At 42.0% G+C, this 12,928-nt stretch overlaps 1 protein-coding gene and 1 long non-coding RNA gene across 4 annotated transcripts in view; one reads left to right on the top strand and one right to left on the bottom strand.

Moving 5' to 3' along the window:
* Positions 1–2,902: 2,902 nt before the first annotated feature.
* Positions 2,903–7,547, bottom strand: LOC117010724. 2 transcript variants are annotated; one of them, XR_004420752.1, is made up of 2 exons: positions 7,354–7,547; positions 2,903–3,885 (listed from the first exon to the last, which is right to left on the bottom strand). It is a non-coding gene; the product is annotated as an uncharacterized LOC117010724 (long non-coding RNA). The 2 variants fall into 2 exon arrangements; XR_004420751.1 differs by lacking the exon at positions 7,354–7,547 and adding an exon at positions 6,896–7,225.
* Positions 7,548–7,811: 264 nt separating this feature from the next.
* Positions 7,812–12,928, top strand: part of KIAA2026 (KIAA2026 ortholog) — a 54,935-nt gene continuing 49,818 nt past the window's right edge. For both annotated transcript variants that reach the window (XM_033085888.1, XM_033085887.1), the window contains exons 1-2: positions 7,812–8,401; positions 10,346–10,546. In XM_033085888.1, coding sequence (XP_032941779.1) covers positions 7,851–8,401; positions 10,346–10,546 — 752 coding nt within the window. In that variant the 5' untranslated portion in view covers positions 7,812–7,850. The remainder of the gene's footprint in view (positions 8,402–10,345; positions 10,547–12,928) is intronic.

The raw sequence follows: 12,928 nt of genomic DNA, 5'->3' as shown, positions 1-12,928 counted from the left end.
ATTTTCATTATATTGATGGGTAAACTAATTTCTCTTATGTTTCTTTTTAAAGACTGTTTTAGCACTAGGTGCTATCATGGGGAAAGCTAATTGTCATGAATTATCATGAAAAAGCTAATTGTAATTTATACAATCTGGGTGTATTAAGCCATAGAAATACTGAGGATGCAACTACATTACAGCTGATCTTCCACCTTAACCTTTACAATATCTAAAACTTTATTGCTTTATTGGTCCCATCAGCAATAAAAGCAGCAGCAGCAGAAAACACCAAATATGATTTTGTGCAGACCCTGATGAAAAGTATTGAGTTACCATGTTAGAAGTGAAACAGAGGAGGACACTCATCTGGGCAACCCTACATGTTTCTCTTCTAGGTTGGCCACTGGGAAGCATTTTCCATTTTCTTGTTTCTTTCCAACACTGCCTGCCCCACCCCTACCTCCTGCACCTATGTTTCCCTTTCCATTTCTCAATCTCACACTCTGCCTTTCTTTCTTTCTTTACTTGCTTGCTTGCTTGTTTGCTTTTCTTCTCCAAGCTTCACCATTAGAGTTAATGTAATTCATTGGTCATAGACCCCTCTTAATAACTATCCCTACAGTTACAACATTAGATTCAGTCCATTGCAGGACAGGTTTTCAAAATTCTCTTCTAATTCAAATTAGTATGTCATACTAAATTATCTTGAAAGGCAACAAGATAATGAAAACAGTGACAGAGGGAAAAACATCAACAAAATTACTAAGAAAGTATTTTATAATAACTATTGGCATGGAAACTAGAAAGAAAAAAAGCTGCCTACAAGTCTGGGGTTTTTTTGTTTCAGATACGCATCTGCAAAAAGTAAGTATTTACAGAAAAGAGAGGAAGGAAAAGTTTCCTGGTACCACATGCTTCTGCATGAATAATTTTGAGCATGCAGTAAATACTAAGCATTTTATCAGCCATTTAATTTGCCAACAATTTACAGGAGATTTAATTCAAAATCTCTTGAGCTGGAAAAAACCTGGAACATAGCCAATGGACTTCACCACACAAAAGATCAGGTATTTATAATTTGGATTCCAGTGTACAGTCATATTTACACTGGGGAAAAGGTTGATTACAAGTAGAATAGTATGAAGAAAACCTTTTCTAAACATTTTCAGTGAAAGTGATTGAAAACATTAAAATAAATTATGAAAGGGAAGGTTTTCAGATCTTGGAGATGTCAGCTCAAGAAAACTTGCTCTAGTTTAGAGTATGGGGTTTCTATTCTAAAGTACAGTATATACATTAACATTTATATGAGAAGATCTTGTTTTTCTTCACATTGAGGTCTTTCTCCCTAAATGTACAAACCAAATAGAATATATTTAACAGTAATATATTTTCTAACTGACAGAAACTAACATGGTAATCTACCAATGCATTTTTTCTTGGAAACTGTTGGTTTTTTTAATATTCTAAGAACATTTTAACATGAGCATTTAGCTTCCAATTTAATCTTGCTTCACATCCTGTTAACATGGTATGCCAAAGACATATATAGGATAAGCAGAACCTACTGTAGCCTATCTATTGCTCCCAGTACTTCCAAACTGTCATTAAATAATTCTGTTCTATGTGTGGTGAAGACCTCTACTACTGAAAACAGCAGGGACGTATTTAAACCTTCATGTGGTTTTGTTTACAACAGAAGACTTATGGCATAACAATGTCTATGCTGACCACTGCTGAAAAATCTACAGTTTTTTGGAAGCTCATTCTTAAAAACATACACACAAAAGTGAAAAGTGGCATGTATTTCTGCTTCAATGCTAAATTACTCTTTCTTAAAATTTCTCTAAGTCTACAGTTCTTACACCAAATGTTATTTTTTACTCATTAAGGGTTATATTATTTTTGGTGTTTCTTGGAATAAGAGAAGGATGATGCCTCTGGAACGTGAGATGGCAAAAGATGTCCTCCCTTCATTTGCTACGGGACACACAGGACCACAAAAGGTGTTCAGCAAAAAGGGTCCGTAGTAACATACTGAAACTGGGTGGCTGAAGTCACTTGTTCTTTCCAGTCTGGAGGAGACTGAGGGAAGACCTCATTGCAGTTACAACTTCCTCACAAGGAGAAGAGGAGGGCCAGGCACTGATCTCTTCACCACGACAGGACCAGTTACAGGACCCGAGGGAATGGCTGGAGTTGTATCAGGGGAGGTTCAGGGGAGGTTTAGGTTGGATATCAGGAAAAGGTTCTGCACCTAGAGGGTGGTTGGGCATTGGACAAGGCTCCTCAGGGAAGTGGCTGCTGCATCAGACTGATAGAGCTCATGAAGCATTTGGACAATGCTCTCAGGCACATCTTAGGATGTCCTGAGAAGAGCCAGGAGCTGGGCTGAACGATCATTGTGGGTCCCTTCCAATCAGGATGGTCTATAGATCTAATACTCAGGGACGCTAAAACCATGCACATTAACCGCAAATAGAGGAAAATATAGAGGCTGTCAGGATACTTCCTTGGACAACAGCAGTTTGTCTTTATTGCATGCAAACCCTTCGTGGAGCCTCCTTCCTTGAAGATACTCAAAACCCAACTGAACAAGCCTGGAGCAAACAGTTCTGTCTGCCCCCACTTCAAGCATGGAGGCAACAGACACACAGAAATTTGTTTCAACCTCAATCATACAGTGATTCTGCGAAACCAATTTTAAGAAAATATTATGGATTTTATATTGATTAATTAATTACTCTCACTTTTCTAAATCTCCTATTTTGAAACAATTGTATTTTACATTTGAGTGTAGAATAAAATCAGATGTATAGAAGAGGTGTAGCTGAATGAGAGTAAAGACTGTTACATTTTAATCAAATTTTGCTGATAGATTTCTGTAACTTTTGTGACAACACCTCAGAACAAGAGTCAGTGTTGTACAGATAATCCTTTTAATTGTCACGTTTCAAATATTGTCCAGTCTTTCCACTGTTCTTCCTTGATGGACAGTAGCATGTAAGAGTTGTCTTGAGATATGCTCTTTGTCCAAGGTGTGTCTATATGTAAGGTGATTACACATTGCCACAGATTCTTTTCTTTCATACCATCCACTAGAAACAGTGACATACAACACATACTGTATAATGGTTGATATCATGAACATATTTGGAGGATTTCTCTTTTCCCCTGTCAGAAGCAGACATTCATATCTATGTGACTACAGTTTTAGCCTTTGCCCATGATTTTTCTTCTCAGATACTGTATAACACAGTCTTTACAGTTAATGATTATAAAGGAACTGAACAGGCAGCGAGCAGAACAAATGTTTTAGTCATTCAAACACTGACTCTCTGTGCATTTTAATCTCTGTGCCTAGTCGTTCTCAAAATCTCTCTTTGCTATGAAAATAATGTCCTTGTATTTTCTTCTCCACTCTCCAGCATTGGGAAAGGGAAATAACTGCCATTTCTATAATACCACAAAAATTAAACAGAAAATAACTTCAAGTCTGCAACTGGACACAACAAAGCACAATTGCAAAACCTTTCAAATAAATAAATAGAGCCGTATAAAACAATTTTGTTGCCTTTCCTGTGTTGCACAATTACAGAGAGCAGAGTAAAAATAAATAGTGTTGGAGATTAATAAGTTCCTGCTACCAATTTTCTAAGGAATTGAGGCATTTGGCAAGAGTGTGGAAGGAGGAAGCCTAGTTGCAAAAAATCACGGTTTTTTTTAAGTTCTGTGAACATCAGCAGCTGAACAGCAGGCAGAATGACAAACATAGCTAAATGAAATACTGCTATGCCACTTCCTGCAGCAGCCAGCTGCATTACGCATTAGTCGTCAGAGCTTCTGGGCATCCTACAGCATTCATCTCCATACAGTTCTCATGCAGTGGACTCCAAAGGCCATCTGGAATCAAGAAAAATACATTTGAATGTGTTCAATTGCTTTAGCCTTTCCCTAGTTCTAAAAAGACATAACAGAATTTTGGATCATAACATGTCATGTCAATTTAAAATATACTTATTCATGATCTTTGTTAGAGAATGGATTTTTGATGCATGGTAACACATTGTAAAATTTTATTTCTTAAGTTGTTGAGAATTACTTATTTTAAGGAGAACTGTACTGTTTCAGTACTATATGCTGCAGAAGCTTGAATGTCAACAGCTTACAGCTTTCAGGACTCAAAAAGGGAGGAATGTCTCTAAAGTATGGAACTCATGGACAGTTTCCTCTTTTCTGTTTATACTCTAATTGGCAATGAGGACATCACTGGCACTAAAAAGTGATGAAAAATTTTTATTGCTGTCTTTGTGATAACATGAAGGCAGAGGTGCTCACTTAGTGTAATATTGAGAAGATAAATCCACACTTGCAACTATTTTTTATGATTAAACTATACGTAAATCTCTATCATGCCATTTTACAAAAACTGAATATCCAATTCAGATGTATGGAGATAAATTGTAAGAATATTTATCAGCTCTATTTATTCTGCATTTTTTTCCACTGATATGTGGGTCATAGCTCCTAATAAATACTGAATATGTACAGTAATTCCACGATTACAAGACACACCATTTTGACCAAGATTTAGCTCCCAACCCGGAAGTGCAGCATACACTCAGGAGCGGCTAATATATTAACAAATTTAGGAAATTTCCAAACCCGGAAGTGAGAGCCTGCAAGCGCAGCAGCGCTGCCCAGCCCCGATAAGCGCGACAGCACTGCTCACCCCCCGCAAGTGTGGCAGCACTGCTCACCCTCCGCAAGCACAGCGGCACTGCCCAGCCCTGACAAGTGCAGCAGCGCTGCTCGCCCCTGACAAGCGCAGTGGTGCTGCCCAGCCCCGACAAGCGCGGCGGCAGTGGTGGCCAGGCACACCACTCTCCCACTTCTTGGCAGCAGCGGCGAGCGAGGCCGGGGCCGCTCCCTGGCGGCCGCCCCGAGCAGGGCCGAGCCAGTAAACTCCGCAATCCTGTGATTCTATTACTATTTGGCAACTTTGTGAAAGTTGCACATGGATCCTCGCTGCAAACAAAAGTGCGGCTTACAGTCCGGTGCGTCTTATATATGGACAAAGACCTCAACGTTGCCGACACCCTGGAAGTGCAGCTTATACTCAGTGCGGCTTGTAATCGTGAAATTACTGTAAATCAAAACCCCATTGCTACAGGTTTTCCAAAATGTTTGCTTCTGCTTCAGCAGTTCTACCATGGTTACACTGAGATGGGACTGTTACCTCTAATTTAAGGCAGGAATGGTACATGGCATTTATTCAACAGTGCACTCTTGTGGAAAGACTCAGGAAATATATGCACTTTCTGACAGTGTAACACAGAATTCCTTGAATATAATGTATTTTTCTTAATACATAAGAAAATACAAAAAGGTTCTTAAAGATTGATACAATGATGGTTCCCAATACAATCCTTTTTTAAAATTATTTTCTTAATACTCCTTTGATTGCATACCGAGAAACAATATCCTCTTTCAAATATTTTGGTGATACAAGTCAGAGCTCCCAATAAAAGATATTATCTTATTTAGTCATATGTGGGCCCTTCTTCAGTGAAATTCAATTTCAGAGTGTAAACTCAATATCTTCATTTCCTTCATCAGCATAAAATTTCAACTTTTGACAGAAGATGGGAATATAGCTGAGATGTTATTACACTAAAATCTCTGAAGACATTTTGTGGCTACTCAGCCTATAATTGTATGCAGAATTATGACTACAAGTTCTCATATTCTCAAAGTAAGGCCACATATATAGCAAGAAGCAAAAACTTCTATTAAACTACCAGGTATTGTTGCAGAGAGTATAACTGAGCCAGGAAGTGAGTGTTGGAGGCCAGACACTCTAACATGCACAAAACTTATAAAAGAGCTGCCAGTCTCATCTAGATTTATTTAATTTATACTAGAAATTCCCACTTTTACTTGAATGGTTGCTCTCTTCAGTTATGTTTTTTCCTACAGTTAATTTAATCTGCACACATGTTGCTGGAATACCTCCACCTTCACCATCCCTCTGATGATGACTCTCCACCTTCAGCTTGGAGTGGGACTTAGACAAGATGAACACTATTCCTCAATTATTGAAGAAAACACAACACAGCATTCCCTCTGTTTTGCAGCAGGACATACTGGTTTTCATGGTCCCAGTACCAGAAAGACATTCAGACTCTGCAAAGTATCATTTCAAATGCAATTTTTTAGAGCTAACATCATAAGGAAAGAGAGAATTGTTATCCTACACCATTTCAGATCCCACAAACCATGAGCAGTGCAGCAACAAATGGTTTGTTAAAAAGGATGCGTTACCAAGATCCCATTTGTAGAAGGGCTATCCCATTGTGGTCATTCAAGCTGTAAGAGGACTTCCTTAAAAGAGAACAACTCTATTCATAATTTTTACTGTCAGAGAGGAAGTTTGCATCCTGGCTGCAGTTCTAGATAGAGGCAAGATCATGGAGATGCCAGTACAGTGTGGGAGCTGCTCACAGCTGCTCTAACAGTGCGCTGCCTGAATTTATCCTGTGGTCATGGGATACACACAGCACAATGCAGACCTGAAGGCCATCCTGTATGTGGCCACCCTCGGGTTAACTATTGCAGGGATCTCTACAGCCTCAATGCACATAATCCTTCCAAGTAGGTCCACCTTCCTGCAGTGCGAAGGCATTTATTCCCCTTAAGAGAACTCCATTGCAAGCAAGGTCCCTGGAGTGATGTCTGAAGAACAAAAACGTCCCTACAGAAGTAGAGGGGGTTTTTTTCCTGCTCTCTTTCACTCATTCTCTCCCCCTACCTCTCAGTTTTTCATATAGTTAGGAAATACGAGGAGGATAAAATCAAAACCACACACAGAGGTGTGTTTGCAGGTGCTTTGCCTAGCTGAGGAGATAACTACCTGGAGCTCCCTGGTGCCCGGGCAAGGTCCCTTACGATCTCTTAAGACGGCTGACCAGGACTGGAGAGAACGTTATGGTAAACGTGAAAACACTACAACTACACCCCAGGCCAGCACAACGTCGTTCGTAGCAGCCCCTCTCACAAGGCACCAACTCCTCAGCCAAGTCGGGCAGAACCAAGTGCTTTTGTGAGCTGCTGCCACTCTTCGACGGCTGAACACCTGTGGTGGCACACCTCTGATTTGAGACAAGAGACTCGTTACGTGGCCGAAATCTCTCAGCCGCAGCAGCGCACCAACATACCCCGCCGACGCGCACAACCACCGCACCACGGCCGCCGGCGCCGCGGAAGGGCGGCCGGAGCAGCCCCGCCCCGCCCCGCCCCGTCCGTGAGGCGTTCGCTGCCCCGCCCTGCGGCCCCACCGCGAGGCCCCGCCCCACCCCGCCCCGCGCGCACCAGTGGCCGGCCCTGCGTCGCCCCCGCTGGCACCGAGCTGGTCGCCCTCTGATGACGTAACATCCCACCCCAGCGCCCCCGCTGGCGCACCGCTGCTGGCCGGGCGCGCGCATGCGCGCTGGGGTGAGAGGCTCCGCGTCCTTTCCCGGTTGGGGGGCCGCGCCCCCTCCCTGCCCTCAGCTCGCGCTGACGCGCGCGCCGCCCGTTAGCCGACGGACGCCGCGCGGGGCCGGCACGTGCCGCCTGCCTGTCGGGAGCAGGCGCGCGGCGCAGAGGGAAGCCGGCGGGAAGGGCGCGCGCGGGGCGGCGGGATGCGCCGCTGCTGCCGGCCGCGCAGGGGGGAGAAAGGGGCGGGCCCTGAGGGCGAGGGCGCGGTCCCCGGGCGGGCGGGGCCGCGCGCCAGCCCAGTCGATGCCTCCCCCACGGCGGCCGCGTCCCGCCCCCCGGGCCGGCGGGGCGCTGCGCGGTGTCTGTATGCGCAGGTGAGCCCCGTGGGGATGCGGCGGCCGGGCGAGGCGCAGCGCCGCGGTCCTTGGCAGGTGCCGGAGAACGGGCCCGGGGCGGGAGACATGGAGTCCGGCGGAGACCTCCCGGAGGATCGGCCCTCGGCCCTTCCGAGTGGGATGGAGGAGCCTGAGAAGGAGGCGGATGATGAGGGAGGAAAGAGTGCCTGGCAGCAGAGCCTGAATCCCGAGCTGCAGCAGGGGTACCGCATCCTGCGCGAGTTCCTCCTGGAGAAGTACCGGCCTCTGACGGCGCCGTTCCTGAAACCTCTCGCGGATCAGGCATTTTTCGAGGAAGAAGGCGCTGGCTCCCTCTCGGGCCGTAAGAATAGTCAGTCCTTGCAGCAGTTGCCAGCTGGAATATGGTTATTAAAAATGGAAGAGAAATTTTCCAGTGGGCAATACACAGGGATAGGAGATTTTGTGTGTGACTTCCGGCTCATGCTGGAGACTTGCTATCGGCTGCACGGTGTGGATCACTGGCTCTCCAAACAGGCCCAGAAGCTGGAGATGATGCTGGAACAGAAGTTGGCGCTGCTATCCCGGTAGGTGTAAACGATAGGGGCTGTGCCGCATGTTCTTTACATAAAGTAGAACAGGAGGGTGTGTTTCTTTACGTAAAAATTCCGTTAAAAGAAAAAAGCATCAAACAAAAGCCCACAACAGAAAGAACACTGGAACCTTCAACACTTTCGTGAAGATTAACGTTTCCTACTGGGAACTGTTCAAATATTAATTCAAAACGCTTTGGAAATTCCAAACCTCAAAATGCCAAATAGAGCACAGCATTTCCTGGCTAAGATTTTCCTTCTGAAAGAAGCCTTTTGTGAACATAGAGGGACACTTGTTTACACAAGATGTCAAATGCTTCTTTCTTTATTTTATTCTGTCGTGAAACTGCCTAAACTCTGTATGAATATTTGGCTCTTTGAAATTGTTATTTTTACAGTCTGTGGAATTTTTACCATCCTTAAAATACATAGGAATAAATATTAAATCGAATTTACCTACTTTGAAATTGTGTGGTTTTTTAATAATCATAAAATGAGAGACAATGCTTAACATATTATAGTCTTAAATGGCAAAACGGAAATCGTGTTTAAGTTGAAATGTAAATCCCTGGCAGGAACTTTCTTATAAGCCAAAGCAGCTGAAACATAGTAAACTCTTGTGCTAAAGAGTAGAAAACCCAGTTTAAATCACAACTGAAGTGCATGATTTCTCATGAGGACAGTTTAGTCATTACCAGAAAACCATGGTAGCTTCTTAGAGAGAAGCCCTCTGGTCTTCTGAATGGCACAGAATTCTGCATGTAAAAACCGAGAGGTGTTTCTGGTGAAGGATGAAGGTGAAGAAGGAGCAGTGTTGGGGAACATGTAAAGGTGTGTGTGTCCATCGGCTTTAAGTTTTCTAGTGACGTGAAGCATGAATTGCCAGCTGGTAAGAACGTTGATCCTGTAGGAGGAACACTTCAGGTGAGTGGTGCAGAAGTCACCTGAAGGCAGAGTGAATGTATTCAGCGCTGCTGTAGCAATAGTGTATTTGAAACTGCTTCTGTGTAACAGCAGTTTTGGGACAGTCAGGTCGTAGAAGGGAAGGTGCTGAACGTGGTGGGGCATGAATGTTCCTAGTTTGCTTGAGTAAAAGCTGATATTTAAAAAACAACAAACCAAATCCTGGCTTAATAGAGTTACTACTGGCAGATAAAGAACCAAATGCAACTTGGAAGATTTTGTGATTTCAAATAGCAATGTAGGTATTGACTAAAAAATAAATTCAGTTGCTCTTGTCATTCTTCCATTCCATTCTTCCATTCCATTCTTCCATTCAATGCAGAGTCTTTTTCAGATGTTAGGAAATACTGAACTATCTAAAGATAATCCTGCCTCAGTATGTAGTGAATTTGTATTGTGTGAACTCTTCAGAGATTTGTGAAGATTTTTTTCATTATATCTGTGTGCACTAGCTTAGTAAAAGTTTCTAGTAACTGTAAGTGTAAAGGATTATGGAACCTAGAAGTCTCAAAGTTCTTTTGCAATTTGATTAGATGAATTTGTTTGAAGTGTTTAACATAATCTTATTTGTAAAGTAAAATTGAGGAACTGCTTCTTGGAACGATCATTCTTACATCATTACAGGGCAGTGTTTAGGTCAATCATCCCCTTCAAGTGATTCAAGGGAATCAATCAGTATTGGTTATGTAATTCCTGGATACTACAAGCCACAGAAAATTACCTTAGAAAGAAGGTTCCTTCTAAATGGAGGTTGGCCTTTTCTCCTCTGTCTCTCAAATGTTTTCACAGGTTGTAAAAAAATCATGAGTTTTGATGGAGTGTTTTGAAACAATGTATGAAGAAATGTAACTTTGCAGATGAATTTGTACTGTTTTTCCGAGTAAAGATGCTCTATCCATGGTTGATAGGCTAGGCATTGGGATGCCACTGGTGTGGAAGTTCATAGTTGTGAATTGGCTTGCTTTTTTCTTCTAGGCATTTAAGAGAGAAAACATCATTAGCTGTAACATCTAGAGGATGCTATGGGCAGGAGGATGAGAAAACAACAGCATGCATTTCTACAAGACGTCGTTCCACACCTCGCAATTTAGTAGGCTTGTCAACAGGCATGTTTGAGTCTGTGATGGTTCAGGTTCTTCGACAAGAGGAGCAACTGAGAGCAAAAGAGGAAAAGAGGTAATGAGAAAAGCTATTTTGTTTTAAATAATTGTGCCTTCCTAGTTTTCTAAAGAGGTGAACTTCTTATGGCTTTTTTAGGTAAATAAATGTTGTGGCACTCTTGTGGTCTTCAGTTCACGACTTCAGTGCATCCACAAAGCAAAAAACTAGTACCACTTTATTGAAAAATTGCTGAGGTCATTTTAAGTTTTGAATTAAATTACAGATGCTCTTCTTTTAGTGTAGCAAAACTTCTATTATTAACTAAAAACATCCACAGTAATTTCCTGCTAGTGCATGATGATTTATCATATGTATCCTTGGACAGCTTTTCATGCAATAATTAGATTAAAAACTACCAGAATGCTTAACTAGAGTCTAATTTCATGATCTTGTCACTGCTTCTCTCACTGGCAGCCCAAAAGCAAATTTTCTCTGCCAGTGCCTCTGCTGTTACCTCACTGATGTGGCAATTCAGTTTGTCAGTGAGGTAGAAATTGTAGATTGTATGTTTAAATAACTGAGATTTTGTGGTCTTCTTAGATTTAAGAGCTGTATAATTCCAGGCAATGATTAATGTCTTACTTCAAGGAAAATGAAGCTTACAGGTTTGTTTAACTGTAATTTGAGTGACTGTGTCTAAACATGGTGCACAATGGTAAGACAGTATTTGCTTCAGAAAGCAAAATGTTTCTAGCTTTTTTCAAAGTTTACAGCTTTGTGGACTTATAACCATATATAACCAGATCACTTTTAAGTTTGTAGGTAATCTTAATTTTCAGCAGATTTGAAGATACATGGCTGACTTAGCTGCTAAATAGGGCTTTTTTCTGTAGAACTTTCCTCTTCCTGTAATCCACTAATCTTCCAATCACACTTTGCCGAAAGAAAAAGCAAAAATCACTAGAGTTACTGTTTCTTCAATAAATTCTCGTCATTTTTGCTCAACTCTGTGTTCTAGAACTCAGAACTTGATAACAATGTTATGAGAGAGGACATTTGGATTGGATTTTAATTCATTGATAGAGTCTGTAGAACAGTTTACCGAACGAGATAAAAATTATGCTTTCATACACCTGTTTTAAGTATATTGCCGCGAAACCCTAGTAATTAACTGTTAAAGCCAAGTATCTGGATATACTCAAACTCCCAGATCCTGGGCAGAAGATGGCTGAGTCTAGAAAATGTTCATGGTAACAGAAGAAGACCACAACTAGCTTGCCTCTTTACACCCTAAACTTTTGAATTGTACCACTTTAAAAGAAACAATAAAAATCTGTCAGTAGATAGCTGGTTTAATATTTCTTTGACTTTACTGACCTTTCCAAGTAATCATGCTTCAGGTATCTTCTCTTTGTTTTATTTCTTAATTGCACCATGTTTTCAAAGTAATTTGGACCTCTCTGTACTAATTGTTTCCCAGCTCAGCAAAAATGTTCCAAAAGTACTGTTTCCAAGCACTTTTATGAAAAGGACTTGGAAATTGGAAGACCTATAAAGTTAGTTGTGCATTTCCAGTAAGATTACATTTTACAGTATATATAAATTTTCAGAGTGATACACTCCGGAAAATAAGTGCACATACTTTCAACACTATTTTTATTTGAAAATGTATTGCAGCTTTCTAAGCTTACTTTGGCTTATTGCTAAGGTATATATTATGCTATTAAGAAGAAAAAAATTGTTATTCTGCAACTTTTTCTTTAGAAATCTAATACTCTGAGGTTGGCACAGAAGAGGTACTTCTAAACAATATGGAAGATTACAGCCTTGGGTATTTTACTTGGAGAGCACAATGCTGCCAAATCGGTTGTGTTTAGATAGGCAGCATCCGCTCTTCACCCAACTTTGAGAAGAGTTATCAGGAACAGAAAGAAAGGTCTCAGTTTCTTACCATCTAGTGGACGACTCAGTGTGGTTATAGTTGTAATTTATGCTTGTAAATAAAATTATCTTAGTTTAGAATGTTTAAGAGTTCCATGCTTTCAGTCCCAGAAAAGTAAGATTGCAAATGCAAGGACCTTTCTATAAAACTTTGCCTCATATCTAAAGAAATTGCCTGTTGAAGTTGAAGTTTATACATACAGTAATTTCACGACAATAAGGCGCACCCTTTTGACTAAATTTTTCCCCCGAACCCGGAAGTGTGCCTTATAGTCCAGTGCGCCTTATATGATGGACAAAGTTGCAGAATTCACCAAACCAGAAGTGCGAACCTCAGTGGGGGAACGATGCCGCGGGAGCGACGAGTCACGAGGGCAGGGCGGGACTGGGCAGCCGCAGCCAGCAGAAGCCACGAGGGGAGGGAGGGAGCTGCTGCCGGAACAAGAAACCAGGCGGAACAAGAAGCCGGGCGACGCCACCCCGGGCGCGGGGGCGGGGGGAACGAGAAGCCGGGCG

This window comes from Catharus ustulatus, chromosome Z, assembly GCF_009819885.2.
Source record: "Catharus ustulatus isolate bCatUst1 chromosome Z, bCatUst1.pri.v2, whole genome shotgun sequence".
Classification (NCBI taxonomy): domain Eukaryota; kingdom Metazoa; phylum Chordata; class Aves; order Passeriformes; family Turdidae; genus Catharus; species Catharus ustulatus.
Note: the sequence above shows the minus strand (reverse complement) of the source record. Positions and strands in the feature narration are given on the sequence as shown.